This window comes from Tyto alba, unplaced genomic scaffold, assembly GCF_018691265.1.
Source record: "Tyto alba isolate M040663 unplaced genomic scaffold, T.alba_DEE_v4.0 Super-Scaffold_46, whole genome shotgun sequence".
In the NCBI taxonomy this organism is placed as follows: Eukaryota; Metazoa; Chordata; class Aves; order Strigiformes; family Tytonidae; genus Tyto; species Tyto alba.
Window position 1 is genome coordinate 8,304,033 of NW_024881322.1, and position 21,386 is coordinate 8,325,418.

Consider the following 21,386-nt stretch of genomic DNA (forward strand, 5'->3'; position numbering starts at 1 on the left):
CATAGTGTTTTCCAAAAGGAGGTGCAAAGGCATGAATTCTGGCTCCTTAATCCTCATTTAATGTCTGACCTGTGACATTCCTGAAAGCTAAGTTTTCAGAGAGAGAATGAACCTTAGTAGTACTGTGTTTTTAAGTCTGGTCCCTTCAGGACCAGAGTCTCTAGGAGCTTTAGGCATGTCTGTGCTTATCCCTCTGCTCACAACGCGTTAGTCATTGCTGTGTTTCTGGCTGACTGAAGAACAGGCGATCTGATGGTGAGCAGCATCCCCAAAACACTTCTGGAGAGACTGTTAGTGTTCAAACATACTGACATAGACATAAGAATTTGCTTTGTGTGTGCGCGCGTGCACTTTAAAAGAACAGCAAAATGTTAAAAATTACATTTTGAAGGAAAATACCAGGCAGCTTTTGCATTCTGCTACCTTTGTGCTCCCTGAACACAACTAGGAGGACAGAAAGCAACACACCTCCCTGATGACCACTCTCTTGATCTCTGTGCTTATGGAGAGGCAACATGGTGCACCCGCATGGAGCACAGGCACCAAGCACGCAGGCTTGGTAACACAGAACAGACATGTGGCTCTTTCAGGAGTTAATAAAACTGGTAACACTTATAGGAGTCTTGAGGCAATGGTAATTACATCAGAAGTGGAAAACTGTTATTGACAGAGGTGGAGTAATGAGAGCAAGACTGCATAAATAGTAAAGAGTCCAAGGAATTGTTTTGAAAACATAGAACTTCTTAAATAAATGGCCATTAATAAAGACTGTGTCACTTTCTGGCAAAACAAAGTGCCAAGTGTAGGGTAAGCTTTATCTTTACGTTGGTTGTGTCAACATACTCCAGTGGTGAGCTATGAGATCTCCTTAAGAAAATAAAGTGTGTCCCTACAAACCAACACCAAAATAAGCTATTTAAATCTAGGCAACTGCCAGACAATTTACCCAGCTTATTTAAAGCATGCTTCGCAGGGCTGATCTGGAGTGTGCAGCATTGTTGGAAAGAGGATGTGATTTTTAACCGCAAATCTGGTTATCTTCAAATAGCTGCCCGAGTTGCTAACTTTTTTCACTGCTTAGGTCATCGAGCAGCAGCGATTTCCTAGCAATGTGTCGATATTATACAAGAGCGTTTTTGAAAGCACTTTAGAAGCATTCGATGTGGCTGCACCCCTTCTGTTGCTGGGGTGATACAGCTGGGTGGCAGATGCACAAAGAACAGGGAGCTGGGCCTGTGAGCCGTTGTCTCTCCAACTGCGATGCTCGGGCATTTATCGCCACACCACCTTCCCTGGCTTTACTGGTTTCTTTTTGCAAGTAGTCCACCAGAGTGGGGGTTGTGCTTGTTTCATAATTTATCAGTAACAACATCTTATAATTGATGTTCCTTATATAAATTGAATTCCTAGATGTGCCTGCGTTTCCAACCAGTTGCCCCAAACTTGTTGCCATAAAATTCACTCCTTTTCAAAAATATTGCATTATTTAACTTCAACTTGCTTGGGGTTTGATGCTTCACATTCAGATACTTAGTTTTTCCATGCTTCTTCACTGAAAACGTTTAGAACAAGAAGAACAAATCTAAGTTCCTCCTCACCAGTGCATGCAAGATCAAGGAGAGAGGAAAAGGGAATAGCTGGCCGAATGGGACGGTGATTGCTCTTTACTGGGTGCTTGTCAGGTCATTTTTTTCTGTGTCATTTGCAAAGTTTCCCTGACAGGGTGTTGCAAATACCTGCGACACCACTGATGTGCGTTCAGCAGCAGATGCCGGCGCAAACTTGTGTCTTTGGAGTTTTGATCTCAGGTGGGACATTCGCGATGGGATTTTTAAACCTGCAAATATCCGAAGCCGTGCACGGAGCCTTTTGAATCTGCAGGTACTCAAAGCCGCGCAGGGAGCACAATGTGCCGCGGTGCGAGCGGGGTGACAAAACGCGCTGATGCTGGGCTCAACCCTCGGCGCCTTCGGTCCGCCCCAGGGTGCCCAGCACCGCTGCGAGGAGTCACCGGTAAATCTGCGGGGGGGTGTGTGTGTGGGGGGGTGTGTGGGTGTGGGTGTGTGTGTGTGGGGGGGTGTGTGTGTGTGCGTGTGCTCGGGGGCCGCATTCAGCAGCGCCACGTCGCACCGTCGCACCGCCACGCCGCCCCACCCCTCCGCCAGCCCGGGGACGGACGGACGGACGGACGGACGGACAGACGCCGGGGGCGGGGGGGAGGTTTCGCGGTGCCAGCGCTGCTCCGCTCCGCTCCAAACTGCGCAGCCCCGCGGTGGGCGTGGGGAGAGCGGGCGGCGAAGCTGCTCCTCCCCCCGTCCCGGGTGGGAGCGCTTCATCCACGTTTGCAAGTTTGCAGCGGCGGGAAGAAGAGGAGGAGGAGGAGGAGGAGGAGGAGGGAGAAGCAGCGGGTGGCCTCCCTCCTTTTCTCCCCTCCCCTGGCGCGCCCTGCGGCTGCCCCGCTTCGCGGCCCCTCCATGGCGGGGCCGGCGGCCGTGGGGCGGCGGGGCCCGGGCTGCGGGGCGCTGCTGCTGCTGCCGGCGCTGCTGGTGAGCTGGGCGGCCTGCCCGGCTCCGCCGGTCCCCGCCGCCGAGCCCCCGCCTTGGGACGGCACCGACCTCCGCGTCGAACGGCGCTTCGTGCCCGAGAGCTGCCCGCGGGCCGTGCGGCCCGGAGACTTCGTGCGCTACCACTACCTCGGCGCCTTCCCCGACGGCACCCGCTTCGACTCCAGGTCTGGCTCTGCCGCCGCGCTGGGTGCGGGCGGCCAGCCCCCTCGGGGGTCGGTTGGTGCTCTTTTGGGGGGAGAAAAGGCGGGGGGGGGGGGTGGTGGCGAAGCGAGCCGGGCTGGCCGCACCAAGGTGGTTTTGGGGGTGTTGGGTCACAGGCCGCGGTTGAGGTTGGGGTCGGGGCCCGCTGCTCTTCCCGCCTGGGAGCCCTTTCGGGGGTGACGGGTTGGAAGCGGGTCACGGGCAAGCTGGGCAGGACGGAGGGGCCAGCGTGGGGAGAGGTGTTTGGAACGTGGAAGGGCCAGAGGGCTCGGGGTGCAACTGCCGGGGACTGGGGGGGGCGAGACCTCTGCTGTGGCTGGGCTTGCTTCGCGGTGCCCTGAGGGACCCCCGCCAGGCTCTTCCAGGGGCTTCTCTGAGGCGCTGACCAGGGGCTTTCTGCTCCAAGAGACAAGACCGTAAGGATATGCTGTTAGCCTGGTAAACAGGAACGCGTTTGGTATCGCAGCCTCTTGCAGTATTCAGTGATTTCCTGCCCGCTTCTGTACGCTCCTTCTGCAGGCTCAAACCTACTCCAGCGCAAATCATTATTGGGCTGTGCTTACATAGAAATTTCGTGGAAAAATTACCCTTGAATAAATGTGACCTATGTACAGTGAAGCGCCTGGCCTCTTTCCTGCTGTTATTTTGGGATCAGTAAGCCTAAACAGTGGGTTCAGGAGATTGTGAAGGATGCTGATGCTGCTGACAGCCTGTTTGTTTTTTCTTGCTTCATTTGTTGCCACTGATCAAAGTATTACTCAGAAAGAAAAAACAAAATGTATTTTCAGTAATCATGTTAATATCTTCTTTGTGCTTCAAGGAAAATCTACAGCCTTAGGGAAATCACTGTCCTTCAGAGTAATCTCAGCTCTTCCTCTGGAGCTGACTCTATGTCAGTACGCCAGTAGTGCCACTTCACCAGCACTTCTCCGGATAAGGCGTGGGATGCAGTAGTTGGCAGTTCAGCTGGCATTGGTGCACTTTCTGTGAAAAGGCACAGCAAGGACAGTAAATTCATTGGCAACTGCCAGTCTTGGAAAAGAAGTCTTAGCTGCAGATGTGAGGGCACACAAAGGCAGCATCCTCACGGCTCATTTTACAAATATGTGACAATTGGAAAACCAGCTATGTGCTCAGAAATGTGCTTCTGATTTCTACAGATACCTCCCGAGGCTTATCTGTACTCTGGGTTGTACCAGAAAATTTCGGCACTGAGGCAGGGCACCTGGGGGGGTTTCTTGGGTGTTGGCTCTCGTTTAATTCCAAGTTCCTTGTCATTTGGCTCTGAATTATTTGGGGCAGGAACAGGCTGTGCAGAACTGTACAGCATTTATTTCTTGGAGTCCTCTAAATATCAGTAAATAAATAGTAATGATGATAATCTAATCTAATTTGAGTATTTGTATGGCTTCCTTCATTTCAAAAGGGTGCAAAAAGTCAATTTGTTCAGCTTGTTTTTTTTTTTTTTTTTTTTCTAGATGGCAGCTCACGTTGACGTTTTTGTGATTGACTAGCTATGGTCTTTTTTAAGATTGGTGACAGTGGTCTATCATGTCGAGACAATGGAAAATTAGAAGGGTTTTATGTTCTGTAGGTTAATGGAAGAAATATTTTGGAGTATTTGTCATAAAATCTTTAGTGTTTTGTGCATGCAAGTTGAAGATATTCAGTCAATTTATACTAAAATTAGCCTATTAGAAAGCCAATTTTTCTACCTGTCTGAGTTGCTACCTGTTCAGAGTTTTTTAAGTTTATGAAAGTGCTTGCCAGCATCAGTTTAGTCAAACACCACTATGAAATTTGCCTAGAAAATACTCTGGGTGTTGAACAAAGGGCAGTTTTACTTTGTTTCTTCTTCAGCTGCCGAAAATCTTCTTGAGGTTTAAAATTATTTTTCTGTATTTTGACGTAGAAGGTGGTAATACTGCTCTTCTTGTTAACAAGCTGTTGATAAAGACTTAGTAATCACAACTGTGTCACATGAATTAATTAATGTACCTGTTTATTCTTTCCCCGCCCCCCCATCAGTATTTGCATTTTTATTTTCATGGCCATAAGCTGATTTGCATTTGTAAGTCTGAATTTAATTGCCTAGTCATCTGCTGTTAATTTGGTAAATTCCACTAACAGAAACTAATATTGCTTAGCTTTAAGGAATCTGCAAAGTCAGTCCTGCAAAGCTGCATGATCTGTTCACTGCTTTGCTCAGTTCTCAGCTTAGCATCAATGTTTTCTTAAATGTAGGTTTATTTTGGGGAAAAAAAAAGAAAAAAAAAAAAAAAAAAAAAAGCAGCTCTTCTGTTTTAAGTCCATCCCAGATGTATTGCCAAGCTTTGTCAGTCGCTACAAAATACCATTTTCATGGGGTTTCTTAGAACCTGTTATGGTATTAGTCTTAACATAATTATAGTTTTGTGCGTATAATAGAACTTGTCAGGAGCTAATTTAAATATTTTCCATCGTTTCCTGGAAGTAGGAATATTTATGCAACTGAAAGTGAATGCTCTGTGTAGAGGGTTGTCTATTTTAAGGGCAGCGTTTGCCAGAAAATAAATGATGGAGCAAACAGAGAGATCACTCAGTAAAATATTCGAGGGATTCAAGACTCTGGGACTGTTAGGAGGCTCAGTAAGTTGTGGAAGTGATGTGTACAGTCTTCGAAGGGAGGTTTGACATCATTTCCCTAGCAATATCTGACTACTGGCTGCTTTCCAGAATATTTTAGCAGGCAAAGAGGCACAAGCCCTTTTTAACATAGTTTTTCCAGGGCTGCCTTTTATCTGGAAAAAAAAAGGTCCTTTAAATTATAAAAGGAATTTGAGAAAATGGAAGCAGTAAAAGCTTAAAAATAGTCACAAAGCTTTTGAAATGCTTCCTGCTGTATGTTTATACATCGCTTCAAAAAATTAAATAACAGCAGTAATTCAGGCACAGCAAAGTGGGGTCATTGTCCAGATTTAAGGTGGTCAAACTAACCATGTAAGCTAATGTTAGCGTTCTGCTGTGGTGACACTGTTCTCCATCCTCTCTGCAAAACTTTAAATCATTTAAGCATCATTTCTTTTACCTTTCAAATACCCATGTACTATCACAGTGAAAGATCATTTAGCTGTCTCTCTCGATTCTTCATCTGGCAAACTTGCTGTTTAAAGCATGTCTCTCTGCTTTAAACGAGAGCTGGGAACGGGGAGGATGTGTGTAATATTTTTGTGGTGTTACTCACCAAAATCAATGTGCTGAGATCCTACTGCGGGAGCAGTCATCCTTTCATATCTTGCAATATAATTTAATTTTTCCTTTTCTTCCTTCATTTTCCAGTGCTGCTTATAGTATTAGTGTGTAAATTAGCTGTTTGTAGGTACTTGGGTGCCTGCAGTATCCATCGCACACTGCTAGAATGCATTTCAGATAGATGGTGAGCAGGGAACAGATGGAGAGCTGGGTTGAAGTCTCAGAAACACTTGGATTTGCCGCTTCCCTTAGCAGCTGTCTCATGATAAAGTTATGCTAACAGGGCAAGGGGGAGACAAAGTTCGATTAAACTCTCAAAAAAAAAATAGTGGAATGGTGGGTACATGAATGGCTAACGGTTTTGCCTGCTTTTGCCCCTTTAGCTATGACAGGGGATCCACATTCAATGTGTTTGTGGGAAAAGGTCAACTTATTGCTGGGATGGACAAAGCTCTGGTTGGCATGTGTGTGAACGAGCGGCGGTTTGTGAAAATTCCCCCCAAGCTCGCCTACGGAAGTGAAGGCGTCTGTAAGTACAGCACCGGGCCAGTGAATAGCTGGTTGTGCAAGTGATTCAGCAGAGCAAATAGAAAATGGAGTCACAGAAAAGAAGGGTAGAATTAGCAAGTAGTGAATTTCAGAGAGGTTCTCCCCTGCTCTGGGGGGTTTGCTAAGCCTGTAGCCTGGCTAATCTCTCCAGGCTCCCTCTGCATGCTGAAGGAAGAGCTGTTCAGCAAACAAACCTTGCTACTAAAATTAACTATTTATTTATACCTACCTCGCTGTTAAATACTTATTGTGGTTTGGCAGTGCAGTGCTGCACAAGGTCTTGTCGGTGCCAAAAGCAGTTTTCCTCTATGGACTCATAGAGGCAATAAATGCTAAATCAAGATCAGTTTGCCTGATGGACATATTTGATAACAGTTCGTGTTTCCAGATTCCTGCCCTTAAGTAGCTGCAACAGTGACAAGGGGCTGGGGGGATATAAGCATAACAAGGTGTGCATTATGGTGGGTTTTTTTTTAGGGTATGTGTGGATTGGTTCCCTTTCTGCTGATGCCCTGTTGAAAAAGGGAAATAAAACTGGTTGTGGTGTTTTGCTTTTGCAGCTGGTGTGATACCCCCCAATGCTGTGCTCCATTTTGATGTGCTCCTGATAGATCTTTGGAACTCGGAGGACGAAGTGCAGGTTCAGACTTACTTCAAACCTGAGAAGTGTCCTCGGACAGTCCAGGTGTCTGACTTCGTACGATACCATTACAATGGAACATTCTTGGATGGGACCCTGTTTGATTCAAGGTATGCAGCTGGGTTGCATGTCTTTGTGTATTTTAATAGGTATCTTATGTCATGTCACTTAAAACCATAATTTACTCCCCCTTCACTGGTATAACAATTAATGCTAATTGCCCAGAAACACAGGAGATGAAAGCTAGCATCATATAAATGTCAGTAATTTATTCAGGGATTATATGACAGCGGTACTGAGTCAAACCAATGAAACAGTACGTTACTTCTGCAAGGGCATTACCAACCCAGATCCTTTTTTTTTTTTTTTTTTAAATTCCATTCCCAGAATCTATATTACTGTTTATTGCAGTAAGCTAAAAATTTCTGTAACCACTGCAGCATAGCTGTTCAAGTTAGGTACAAGCTTTATAAACTAAGCAGAGTTTGTAATAAAATTGAGCTACTAACACTTTCATACTGAGATTTTAAGTTTATAGCATGTGTACTTCATTAAAGTTTGGTGGAAAAGAACGCTTTAATAACAGCTGCCATTATGTTTGTGAGCCACTTTTCAAAACCTCTGTTAGGTTCCTGAACAACTAGCTAAGCACTCTGGAAAATACTACTCCATGAGCCCTTGGTAAATCAAGGAGCAATATTTTTGGAGCAGCAAGTTGTGAGTTATATTATGCAGTGTGTGGCTTCTAAAGATTAATATTGTTGTTTCCTGTAGCTGTCTGACATTTGGTTGTGTTTTTTTTTTTTTGTTTGTTTGTTTTGTTTTGTTTATTTTTTTTTAGCCATAATCGGATGCGAACTTATGATACCTATGTGGGAATTGGGTGGCTGATTCCTGGTATGGACCAGGGTCTCTTGGGAATGTGTGTAGGAGAGAAGCGCATTATCACAATACCACCTTTCCTGGCTTATGGAGAAGAAGGAGATGGTAAAAGCTTTGGTTTTGTTATGTTTTGTTTTGTTTTTTTTAATCCAAGTCATCCATATTTTAAAATAAACTTGTACTTTGTGTATTTTCAATTTATGGGCATCTTTATTACCCATTTCAGACGGATGTAAAGAAGTGATGGGAAGAGATGTTTGAAATGTATTATGTACAGGATTGGACTGATTAGAAAGTACAAGATTTTTAAAAAAATTTAAACAGTAAGTTGCTATTAGCAGACATATTGTTGATAGAATTATAATCTTTATATACTGAAAGTTTATTTCATTCAGAGAATATAATCTGTGATTAATATCTAGTGTCCCCAAAAACTTGAAGTTAGGTAACTGCATAATTCTTTCAATGACTGCCACGGAGAGCAGAAAACTTCTGAAAAAGAGAAGTGTATGCATAGTTCCAGTTTTGTTCTTTTTTTTTTTTTTTTCAACCAATGCCTTAGTAATAACTACAAGATAGATTAATTGTCCTATGAGACTGTGTATGCAGCCTGCAGGTCATACCTAGAGGTCCCCATGTTAAATGAGGGGGCAGTTAGGTATAGTTTCCTTAAATTCTTTTTCTGCTCTAATGTTTAAGGTTGTGTCTGTGGTGTACAAGGTTTCATACCCCTTCTGTGACTTCATTATCGTTAACTGGGACAGCCATCTCCATGGGTAACAAAACTTTGTGGAGTTATGTTTTAAAATTTTTCCAAAAGCTTGAGCTCAATGGTTCTCAGTCAAAAAAACCCACAGTATGATTTGTGTATTGATGGAAAGGCACTTTTTCACTAAGATACTCAATTTACCCTTCTTCAACTTCCATCATGCGGCCTCCTGTTTTGATATGAACAAGATAAGAAGAGCAGATGTACCAAATTTGTATTCTAATGGTTATTTTATGCGCTTTTGTGAAGTGTGTTGGAAATACTGGTAGACTAAACCATGCAGCTCAGATGGAGCTGGTGTATACTGGCTGAGATGGGGGGTGCTGAAGAGGCTGCACAATAGGAACAGAATGAAATAACTGAGTTGGAGAATTGAGTGACAAACCTACATATGAAACAAAAAATGACTGACTAGAAGCAGATTACACTAATTCGTTTTGGGAGGGGAGGTTCTTGTTATTTGGCACTAGGTTACTTTTCTTCAACAAACCTGTTTAAGCATCTTCTAGCACACCTGCTATTTCTTAGCAGTTTTCAGCTCTAACACTTTTGTAGGTAAGGAGATCCCTGGCCAAGCTTCCCTCGTCTTTGATGTGGTTTTGCTAGATCTCCATAACCCCAAAGATGGTATTGTTATTGAGAACCAGCATGTGCCTGAATCCTGTGAGCGGAGAAGTCAGACAGGAGATTTCCTCCGATACCATTACAACGGCACACTTTTGGATGGCACATTGTTTGATTCCAGGTAACCAAACCATTCAGCCCTGCAGATCCCACTTCCAGTTTGACTCGTCTGCCTTGTCCATAATGCACCCAAATACAAGCCTTTGCTTTTCCTTCCTTTTTGAAATTTTTGAGTGGAGTTGGAGTCTTCTCTTCTTAAAACACTCATAGTAAAATTTTCAATATGGGAAGGAAGATAAAGACCTGTTTTGTATTATGACAGTATCGTGGACGCCATCTAGGGGTGTTGATCCACCTGGTGAAGCTACGTGTGCTTCAGTCACACATGCCTGAAGACTCTGCCCCGCGGAGTTTATCTGCTATATAGGTTCTCCTACTGAAGAGAGAGCTAAAAAATAGGATTCCCATTTTATGTCCTGAGAATTGTGAGTCAGTGTGCTAGTGACTAGTCTGAGGTTAATCTCAAAACAGTTTTTTCCATTTGTACTTGAAAACTGCGTTTTGAAGGCTAACGTCTTTCAAGACTGAATTTGGCAACAGGGTTTCTGTGATTAAAGGAAGACAGATTGCTGTCACGTCAAATTCAAAGCTCTCTGGGCACATGAGCCTCATGTACAGAATTATATGATGAATAATACCCTTGTAGCTTCCTGTCAGTTTTGTTTGCTCTTTAATGAGCAATACTTTACTTTCCCACTCCAGCTTTCAGAACAGCTGGCACAAGTAGCTAAAGACAGTTGAAAATGAGCCACTGTAAAATGTTTGGAATAAACTCACAGAAAAGTGTTTAGTACTACTACAGCTGCTGCAAGCTGAAGACCGGGATCAGGCCGCAAACATAAGCTGCATAGTACACCATGTGTGCTACTTCCCATGAGAAGTTGTCAGGAAATTGTATCTCATGTAATTAAATTGAGGTGTGGTAAGGTAGAATCAACCCTGACCTCCCCATTCAGCTGCCTACCTTGGTGGGAGGATAGAAAGCAGGAGACCTGCATCAGCAGCCATCACTGTAGACCTTAATTTTCAGCTTATGAAAACTTGTAAGTTAAGAACTCAAAGCTTATCCACAGTACCTGCCCAGAATCTTTTTTGAGATGTAAATGAGTTTTGTCTGTAGTAATTGAATAATTTTTGAAAGTAGCTGTAGTATTTATATTAGGCTTGCTTTGTAGGCAGCAGCCTCTACATCATTCTAAAGTGCTGACAGTTGTTAGAGCGTCATATCCTGGCTTCCTGCAGAGTTTACAAGAAAGGTCAATATCTAACAAGTATCTGTGAAGAAATGGAGCTGTCCAGGAAAAAATTTGTCACTAGTACAGGGAGCATGCCAAAAGCACTGTGAATGGCTGGGGTCGAGAGCTCTAATAATATTTTCCTTTTTTTTTTTTTTTTTTTCCCTCTGCAATATTCAACTGCAGAACTGCCCCTGGATTACACCGGGGTCTGTACTGGTCTTGCTCTTTCCCAGAGTTACCTTGTAAAGATGAATTCAGACCTTTCTGCCTTCCCTTCCTTGGGTTGTGCCTTCATGTAGCGTGCCTTGAAGAAAGGCAGAAGACAGACACATCCTTGTAATAAACATAATTTGTTGTTGTAGGCTTGTTTTATTCTATCATTGGGTGTTGAAGCAGATCCTTCAACCTATGTATAAGTGATTGGCATGGTTTGGAAGGGAGGGATAGTATTGATACTGTTTTGTTGTCATGACTCATTTTAATGCTGTGCATCCCAGGAGAACCTATTTATCCCACCTCCTCCTTGTAGTAGTTGAACTACATAGCTGTGATTGCGAAATGAGATAGACTGAAGAGTGTCTCAAGAAAATGAACGTAAACTGTATCTAGTTGATAAGCACTTATTAAAGTAGAGTCAGGGCAGAGGAAAATCTAAAGCAGAAGACTGATTTTCAATTACTTTTCAAAACATGTTTTCTGCTTAGTCTAAAATACATAAATAAGTGAGATTTTCTTTCAAGATATAGTAGAAATGTATTTGCAAAAAACCTTTTCCCTAGCCAGTGTCCCAGTACTGGTTGATAAATGAGGCATGCATCACTCACTGATGAAACTTGGTGGCCTAGATTCATTGAACATGGTGATTGCACTGTGCCTCTCTGGTGCTAGTTAATGACAGTGTGCTTGACCTTAACTGGTTTAAGAATTGTGTTGCAGACCTATTGGAAGATTCTGTGTTTTCTTGAGTATACCTGACACTGCTAAAATGCTACTATTTTCCATAGCTATTCACGAAATCATACATATGACACCTATGTCGGGAAAGGTTATGTGATTGCTGGGATGGATGAAGGTTTGCTAGGTGTATGCACTGGTGAAAAAAGAAGAATAATAATCCCCCCTCATCTTGGGTATGGAGAAGAAGGAAGAGGTGAGCTTGACTTTTCATTCAAGTCTTGCATAATTAATGTGTATTGTTTAGTGCATCTGTGTGTAGTTCCATTCTTTTTGGCATTTGAAAGGCTTATGAATTATCTCATTATTTTGTGGACGTGCAACTGACAGGATTACACCCAGAATTTGCAAAATTATTTTAATTAGCTAAATAGGTAGGACAATAAGAATGCAGAACAATCCCATGTGTACTTGGTGACCTGAACTCATTTGGATAATCAGTGTTTCAGACTGGTACTTGGATGCCAGCAGCTCTGCAGTGTGAGATCTTCCTGTGTGCCCAAACAAGCTCTGTATACTAAAGGAATTCATCGTGTTTTCCTCCCCGTTCCTTCCACAGTCACAGGTTTTGTGGACTCCTAAAGCCACCTCTGTAAACACTGGATACATGTAACAGCAAAGTATCTGTGTATGTATAACATACAGTTAACATTCCTTTGGGAAAACTCACTAGTACCTAAAAAGATTGTGATGAGAGGTCAAATATGATAACCATTCTAGCTGATCGTGGTTTTATGGCTGGTGTTTCAAAAGGTACCTCCTGGGATGTTATTTGGAAAAAGGGACTTAGAAGAAAAGCCTCTCTTCTGGAAATGCAAATTCTGTGCTGTTGGTTGGGGAGTCAGACTCTTCTATCAACAAACCCCATCCCTGAGTTTGGATGTGTCTGTCAATCCTGGTAATGCAATTGCACATTATCCTGGGAAGCAGGGGAAGAAGTTGCTTGCTATCAGGACACATTAAGAAAATGTAGCCTTTTAGACATAGTGGCATTCCTTGAAGCATGAGAAGTCCTATAAGAATTTTGATGATTGATAATGAATTGGTCCATGAAACACAAACCACTTATTTAGGATGGTCACAGGAAATATATGGTTATTGTTTCCTTTCTGCATAATTTTCAAATTCAGATAATGGAAGTTCTTTCCTTCACTGTTTCCTTCACTGAGAGCGTGTTTAGTGCTTTTGCCCTGGTTCTCTTTCCTACATTGTATGTGGCTTTCATCTGTTGCATACAGAGGAGATGTAATCCTTTAATTCTTCATGAGAAGAGCAAAATGACTCAGTAGCAGACACAATGGGAATACATGTTCTTACAGGGTGTGGTACCCAGTCATCATAACCCTGCTTGGGTCCCACTTCTTTCTCTACTTGCCTAATTTGCTTTCTATTTAGGAAAGATTCCAGGATCTGCAGTGCTGGTCTTTGACATCCACGTGGTTGACTTCCACAACCCCTCAGATTCGGTCAGCATTACTGTCAACTACAAACCTTCCAACTGCACCGTGCTGAGTAAGAAGGGAGATTACTTGAAGTATCACTACAATGCTTCGCTCCTGGATGGTACTTTGCTAGACTCGACGTAAGTATATCACCTGGGAAAGGAAGTATCCCTGGCAGCTGTGAAAGCAGAATGAATTGCCTGCAAAGTGGGCTGGCAGGGAATAGAGAATTTTTAAGTAAAAAGTCGAGTATTTATGTAAAATACATTTTTCTTTTTATGTCTGCCTGCCTAAGATATATAGGAAGAGGAAAAGAAAAAGACAATCTACCATAACGTAATGAGAGAAGTGGGAACAAAGATGATATAGGAGTGTGTTGGAAGAGAACATAAACACTACAGGCGGAGTGATGAAGCAGGTTGTTTGCGTGACAGTCTGTTTAAATGGGCTAATTGAGGTGTCTGGGCCAGTCACACTAGAACAACACAGGGCTCAACATGAATGAACTGGCCAAGTTTATGCAGTTCTTTGGGTGGAATTTGCACTCTATACTGGCTCAGTGCTCCTGAGAGAGGTCTGGCAGGGCTACTTGGCGTAGCCTTGTTAAAGGTATCTTGAGCATGGTTTACAGTAAACAGTCACCGGTCATGTCTGCACCACACATGGGTGCTAGGGTTTCTGTATGGTAGCTTTGTGGTTAGTGTCAGCATGGAGGAACTAGCAGAGGGCTTGATCATGACTGTGATGATAATGTTCCTCTTCCTCCTTCCTGTTGACAGTAGGTTTATGAGGGAAGCAAGAGGCTGCTCCAGTCTGTCTCATATAGAACTGAAGTGAGCCCATCGCACTGTTTGCTGCAGCTACAGGAATACTTCCACTAGCTTTTTTTCTGCCTTCATCTTTTGGATAGCACAAATCATCTAAATAATATTTTATTTTTGGAAGAGGAGTTGAGAAAATCTATTTTTAAACAGCTTATAGTTAACATAGGAAGCCGTTCATAGTTTTCACAGTGTACACAATAGCTTGCAGAGCTGAAAAGCTGGCTTGCATTTGAAGCACATGATGTGATGCTCTAGGCAAGTATGTATGCAAGTAACGTGTTTGGATCCAAAATACCTTTTATATGGCAGGAATGCTCAGTTCCCATTTTGTAGCAGGAACCAAGGGATGTCGAGACTGTCTTATTCAAAACAGTTTATAGAGAATCAAAGATCATGAATCTTGTGCTCCTAATTTTAAGGCTGACCTCCTAGCTACTGAATTGTTTTCTTTCCAAGTAATATTGCAAGCATGTCCTGCAGTGGTACAGCCAAGCCAAATAACCGAAGAAAAGAGACTGACAGAAGAAAGGGTCCTGCTGTTGTGACACACGCTGAGTAAAAAGTCTTAACACTGCACGCTCTGCTTTTAGAATCACAATACTTGTTTAACTTCTGGGGTTTTAACTTGTGATATTTTCTACTTTTAGAAATGAGCCACCAGCAGCAAGGTATGATTCAAAAATCTAATATGGTTAAATACTAGTAGTAGTATACTTCCGAGCTGTTTTGATTATGTGACTACTACATTATAGTGGCTGATTTCATTAAAGGGATGGCTGATCCATGTGAATGCACCCAGATCCTTATAGGTTGGTATGTCAGGGACAAATGTACATCTGGAATTTTTACTTGTGCTAAAAAGTCCATTAGTTAAAAATATGTGAAAGGCAAAACCCCTTATTTAGAGATAAAAAACTTTGGGGGTTTAATTGGCAGAATTAATGATTTTAATTGGATTTCATTCAAGAATCTAATAATTTTAGTACCAGAGAACTTGTCAACAGTGGAGACGCTTCTGTTTGGTGTTGGCTGTAACTTGCTACCTTGGGAACAACTTCAGGTAACTGCTGGGTAGAACAGAGAATTAGGCATGAAGCTAATTTTTGGCAATGACAGGACAATAACTAGAAGCTGCTATTTCTGTGGTAGTTTTGAACAACAGGAATTCTCTACTGTATGTTGAGGGTTTTTAAATTTTTCTTCCCTTCCTCTCCAGACACAGCCTTGGCAAGACCTACAACATAGTTCTGGGATCTGGACAGGTGGTGGTGGGGATGGACATGGGCCTTCAAGACATGTGTGTCGGGGAACGACGAACAGTCGTTATTCCACCTCATCTTGGTTATGGAGAAGATGGAGTCGGTGAGTGAAGCCTATTGCACATCCACTTGGCACCTCTTGAGTAACTGAAACACAAGTATGTATGCTTTGTTACTTGCTGTGCATTAGGACATAAAGTGAGTGTCTGTTAACTGCTTGAATGGGATTTTTTTAGAGGTTCTTCATTTCATTACTTTGGACAATCTCCCCATTCCCCAATTAAATGAACATGCTGTCTGTGTTGCATTTTAAGTCGTACTGTTACCGTGGCCAATAGAAAGACTGTCCCTGTACAAAAGGGAACACACGCCCCCAGTAATGTTGCTTTGTCAAACTGGAAAGCTCCAGGCACTCTGGTGTTGCAGAGGGATGTAAACACCATTCTCCGTGACTGGGAATTGGGCACTCACGCTCGGACATGCAACGTGTTGTTGAGGAAACAAAACTGAAGGGCACTGTTCAGCACTAATGTTAGAAAACTCAAAGAAAATTCAAAATTCAGACACTGCATAAGCTGAATGTAAGATGTGAAATGGTGTAACAGTGCTGTTGGAACCCCAATATCAATACACTTAAGGCAGTTTGTTCTGTTTTAGAGCATTGAGGCTTATTGATTTTTAATGACAGGGACAACAGTAATAAAAAGAACAATAGAGAAGTGACAAGAACCTTCATATCCCAGTATGTGTGGTTGTTGCTGGTCTTCTGAGTTAAAAGACTCGACGGAAATAAGTCTATCAGGAGATCAGCAGGATCAACAAACTCTGATATGTCGGGAAACAGTTGCATAAGTTGCTATGTTCTTTGAATAGCTCCAGAACAGTTTGTATTTCATAACAACTGTCTATCAGGCATCATGTGCCAAGCTTAATGGAGAATTAATTTGTGATAAGAGATAAAGAAGCTTTTTCACTTGTGCCTGTCTTCCATGAAAAATTGAGTATTATATATATGCAACATTTTATACTATTATATAGAATTGTGTAGTTATATACAATAAATTGAAAATTTACTCATAACATAATAAGTTTGCTGTGTTAAATACCTGTCATAGGTATTTGCCATCATTCAGATTACATTCAATATACATGGTCTGAAACACTGCATTATTGTTAGTGTTTTGGGATATACCCAGACATCTGAAGAGATTACTCATTTGCTATGGATAGAAGTTAGAGGTGACCTAGTTTTTCTTTTTTTAAGGGTAAATTTAAACTCCTTCTATGGTTTTGTTGAGGTAACATTCCAAACTGTTGCAACACTGTTGTCAGTAGCACCTTGATACACAGTGTATTGGCAAGATAAAGGAAAATTGATTAATTAATTCCCGCAGTTTTTCCTTTATAAGTAAAAAAATGGATGCAGTTTTATTATGAAAGCTTCCTTTATGTTTTGATCACCTCTGCTGAAGTGAACGGGAAGATTGGGTGGGCTTGGGATCACAGGGCTCAGGGATCACAGTAGAGAAGCATCTGTTGGAGCAGGAAGAGAAATTTAATTATGGATTAAAAAGAAATATACCTTTCAATGTAAGTGAGGGTAAATCCCCTCTTTGCCATTTGTTGTGACAGAAGGAGAAGTGCCTGGGAGTGCTGTATTAGTCTTCGACATCGAACTTCTGGAACTGGTGTCTGGCTTGCCTGAAGGGTACATGTTTGTATGGAATGGGGAAGTCTCTCCCAATCTTTTTGAAGAAATAGACCAGAATCGTGATGGAGAGGTTCTTTTGGAGGAGGTAAGCTGAAACAATGAAAATACTTTGTGGTTTTCACCTGTCAGCATCATCAGGATGTTTCCTCCTACCACCATCAGTGCAGATGTTGAAGAATGGGGTCTTTTCTCCTCTCTTCCTCTTCTTCTGACATGGTGTTTGTTGCCAAGTTAACGGGAAGGCAGCGTGTCAGATAAAACACCGTTATTTAGCTTTAGAGATAGAACCAAAAAGAAAAAAAAAAAAAAAAAAGAATGGCCATGCTACCTAAGATCACTTACTATTGTGGTCTCCTTGGCCAACAATAGATACTTAGGGGCACAAGTGTCAGAGACAGAGCTAGTATTCAACGATCCTTCGCTGTATCGGCCTTCTCAGTGTCTGTTAATTGGAAGTTCACGGTGAATTCTCGAGCCAGAGCTGAGCCTGCAGCAGTGCATCCAGGAGCTGTCTAATCACTTCTGGAGCCCAGCAGTGCCTGCGGCTGCTCCTTCCACAGGTGAATTGTGTGTTGTGTGAACAGGTCCTTCCCCTTGCTTGCTTCTAAAATCTGCCGAGTGAGAATGTCACTGGGTGCCCTAGTTGAAAGCTGCTTGCCTTTGCCACACCATCTCTGGTGATATAAAGCTCTGTGAGGTTTTCCTCTGTGTTTTGTCTTAATTGAGGAGTTCTGTTTTCTTATTCTCTTCTTAAGTCACCTTTCTTTGTAAACCTTTCTCTGTCATTCTGTTTTGTCCTTCGTTACTGACGTAGCGCTGCCTGCAGAGCTCAAGGGGCAGACTGTGGCCGTGTGGAACAGTGTGAGATGCCTTTGAGCATTTTAATAAGGCAGTAGGGTAAAATTTATTTTCCTTTTTCCTAGTGCTCTCTTCCACCTCTTTGTTTTCCTTCCCTCTCCATCTTCTCTCTTGTGTTTACCTCCACTTCTGCCCTAGCAGAGAAAAGAGCTTTTACCAGTCTAGAGAAAAGTGAGGTAGGATGCGACTATTGCCATCCACATCCTTCTGGCCACTCAGCAAGGAGGAGAAGGAGAAGCCAAGGAGATGTCAGAGGATGCTTGGCCTGAAAGTTGTAAATGAAGGTCAGCAGTAGCTCTCATTGCTGAAGCTTATTTAACAGGTAGCACCAGAGATAACAGTAATTGGAAAAGTTGTGTTTGATTGTGAGCTGTTTTTGGCAAACCAGCAGCATGACTTCTGTCAGATGTCTAATCACCTTGAATAACTTCATCATACATATCAGGAAAAGGATTTTTAGGGAAAACTAACCTTGTAACCTTGCAATTTTCCCCACCATGGAGCCAAGTGCATGGCATAATGCCTGAAGCTACTTTAAGAAATCTCATGGTATCCTGATGCTTAAAGTCTCATTTCTGTGTTTCATTCTTTTTTTCTTTTGTATTGTTTCTTGTAAGATGCAGATGGATGTCTGTTTCACAGTGTGAGCTTCTTATATTGGTGTGTGAAATTAAACTCGCTCTGCCTACATAGATCTATTCCTATGTCACTCTCTGTTCAACTCACCTTCCCCTGAGATTATGAAAAAGAACTTCTCAAGTTATGAGTCCAGGATCCGCTGGAATAATTGAGGAAATCCCTGCTGAGCTCCACAAAGAGTGGCTTAACCTCACGTGTCTGTTCTAATTAGTCAAATTTAGGTTGTAAGCTTTATAGGATAGTAACAGTGTACTTTTATCTACACTTACTAAGTAGTAAAATGCTGAATGGTCAACAACAAATAAATGCAACTTTTGTAAATACTCCTCAGTTTTAGATGTCTGTTTCACTGTGAGCTGTTTTCTCCTCCTTTCCTCCATGTAGTTTTCAGAGTACATTCAAGCTCAAGTCGATTCTGGCAAAGGAAAACTAGCTCCTGGTTTTGATTTTGAAAAGATTGTTAAAAATATGTTCACCAATCAAGACCGGGATGGAAATGGTAAAGTTACTGCGGAAGAATTCAAGCTGAAAGACCAGGAGGCCAAAGAGGAACACGACGAACTGTAAAGATAAGAAAAAAGAAGAGTCCCGAGCTGACTTACTGTTCGAACATGTGTACTGGAAGGGGTTTTGGCAAACATGTTTATGAAAGGTTAGCCCTGAGGCCTGTGCCTATGTGCTGGTAGGCTGTTACAATAGGAAGAGATTTTCAGTTGGAATTGTTCGATATATTTGAAAAAAGTGTCAAGTGCCTCAAAATAGGATGTATCAACACATAAGGAGTGTACTGCCATATGTGGTATCATGAACCATGTGGTCCGTTTTTATACTAAAGGTTTGAAGTTCTCATTGAACAATACACAGTCATTTGGATGGACGGGTGGTAGGGAGAAAACTTACTGAGTGCTCTTAAGAGAGTTTTAAAAAACCTTCTGTATCCAAAATATTTGTGCAGGAGAATGAGCCAGCAAATATTCCCCATGAAAATAACCTGTAAAAATTGTCAGCTCTTGAGCCCAGTTCCTTTCAGAAGGCGTGAGCACTCTTTCCAGTAACTGAACAAATTAATACGAATATTTGCCAGCAGGAACTCTGATTTGCAAACTGCAGAACATGCAAATGATAGCTATGCCATTGCAAAATTTACATAAGCTGTGAATTAAACTAAACAGGCCTGGAATTGTAACTGTGTATGTGCTGGATTTTTACCTTACAAAAGAAAAGTTTGCTACCATCTGCATTATATTTAATTAATGACTCTTGCTGGCCTGTTGAAACAGTGCTCCCATCAGTGATTCCCAAACCCTTATAGTTGCAACCTTATTTATAGTTTTGTTGGACTTTAAATATTAGTATTATGGGGTCCAAATACTGTCATAAATACTGGATACAATTGATTTTGTGTGGAGCTTCTGTCTCCTATTTTGGGAATTGTTAGACTAAGGAGTAATTACTTAGAGCTTATGCAGCAGAGCAATCTGGCATGGCGAACAAACAAACAGACAGTGATAGAATCAAGAAATAGACCCATCTGTTTGTGTCTGCAAATGTTCTGGCCTATCCCTCAATACAAAATCAGGCCTGGGAGTGCTGTTTAGATTACCTGAACTCTTGAGACAATCACCCATTAGATCTATAAATGTAGCAAGCTGTTTAAAAGAAAATACACTAAACAGACATATTTTTCTGGAAGGCCATATGATTCCCCCTCAGTACACTACACGTAAAGAGCACAAGTATGTATAGTGAGACACTGTCAAAGACAAGTAGAAAGGGAGTTGTGTTTCCATTATATGCTTTGTGTCTAGTTTCTTGCTTTTCTTGATCTGTACATGTGGGTTGTAAGCTCCCTGAGATGCTCTTTTTAAAACTGGTATTTCAATTGGATCAAAACATTTTGTATTGGTTTTTAATGCAGTTGTTATAGAAAGTGCAGTGAAATATTTTTTTGAGTTTGATACCATTACAAGTTGGATAACTTATCTTTTTGTTAAATAAAATGTTGATCAACTATTACCATTAAAGTTTCTTTTTTTTTCTGGCATTTTGATGGGTTGGGAACTTGAGTTGAAGCAAATACCCTTCATGCAGTTCTCTTCTCTTGCACACAGCAGGCTCATCCTGAGTGTGTTCAAAATCGCTATTGATCTTCAGGAAAAATACTTTTAAGATTACCTGATTCAAAATGATTGAAAATAATAAACCACAATAGAAGTTTTCTGGTTTTTTGTTGGTTTGGTTTGTGTGGTGGTTTTTTTTTGTTTTTTTTTTTTTTTTGTTTTTTTTTTTTTTCCTCCATACTTCACACAGGTGAAGTAAAGTCATTCTTTGGCTTTATAGAAGGAGTTCCCCAAACTACCCCTCCCATGTTGGCATCAGCTGTGACAGTGGGGAGGGTGATGGTTCTCTTGGCTGGGGGTTCCAAGTCTCTTGTTGAACAAAATTATCTTACATAAGAAATAACATTTGATTGCCCAGGTTAGCGAAAGCAAGCTCGCTGGGCTTTGTATCTGAGGTTTGATGTTTGCACTTCATCTGTAGCTCAAAAGGCACGTGTACTGCGTGTAAAATGCTGGAAATCTGGTCTGGTTTGGACTTGATGTAAATACCGGCCCTTTACGCTCGGCGTAAACGCTGTGGGTATCGGTGGGTGGCACTCGCACTCTGAAGGTTTATGACCTGAATGGCTCCTTAAAAGTGTTGCCATCTTGTGAAAGCAGTTTTCTCAGAAGACAGTTGCGCAAAATTTTCCCTTTTGTTTTATCTGGAAGGAGGTTGTGCACTTGTTGCTGTGGCTCAAATGCATTGCTTCGGCCCGCGTGCGGCGCCGCGAGGAGGAGCGGGAAGCAAGTTGTGATGAGTGCTGCCAGCAACTGCCCTCCCTGCAGAGAGAACTTACTCTGTTCTCCTGTGTACCCCCAGAAACCAAGTCTGTCTT

General features: G+C 42.1%; 1 protein-coding gene across 1 annotated transcript; it reads left to right on the forward strand.

Moving 5' to 3' along the window:
- The first annotated feature begins 2,154 nt into the window (after positions 1 to 2,154).
- On the forward strand, positions 2,155 to 20,464 carry FKBP9 (FKBP prolyl isomerase 9). The gene is made up of 10 exons (XM_042806500.1): positions 2,155 to 2,731; positions 6,383 to 6,528; positions 7,109 to 7,298; positions 8,030 to 8,175; positions 9,395 to 9,584; positions 11,766 to 11,911; positions 13,111 to 13,297; positions 15,198 to 15,343; positions 16,873 to 17,036; positions 18,833 to 20,464. The coding sequence occupies exons 1-10, from the start codon at positions 2,475 to 2,477 to the stop codon at positions 19,013 to 19,015; spliced, it is 1,755 nt and encodes a 584-aa protein (XP_042662434.1). The 5' UTR covers positions 2,155 to 2,474; the 3' UTR covers positions 19,016 to 20,464.
- The last annotated feature ends 922 nt before the right edge of the window (positions 20,465 to 21,386 follow it).

Bases quoted from the DNA above. Each gene is read 5' to 3' on its own strand.
- FKBP9 (XM_042806500.1), top strand. From the start codon at position 2,475: ATGGCGGGGCCGGCGGCCGTGGGGCGGCGGGGCCCGGGCTGCGGGGCG. The intron at 8,176-9,394 runs GTAAAAGCTTTG...ACACTTTTGTAG, and splicing joins TTATGGAGAAGAAGGAGATG to GTAAGGAGATCCCTGGCCAA. The intron at 9,585-11,765 runs GTAACCAAACCA...TATTTTCCATAG, and splicing joins GGCACATTGTTTGATTCCAG to CTATTCACGAAATCATACAT.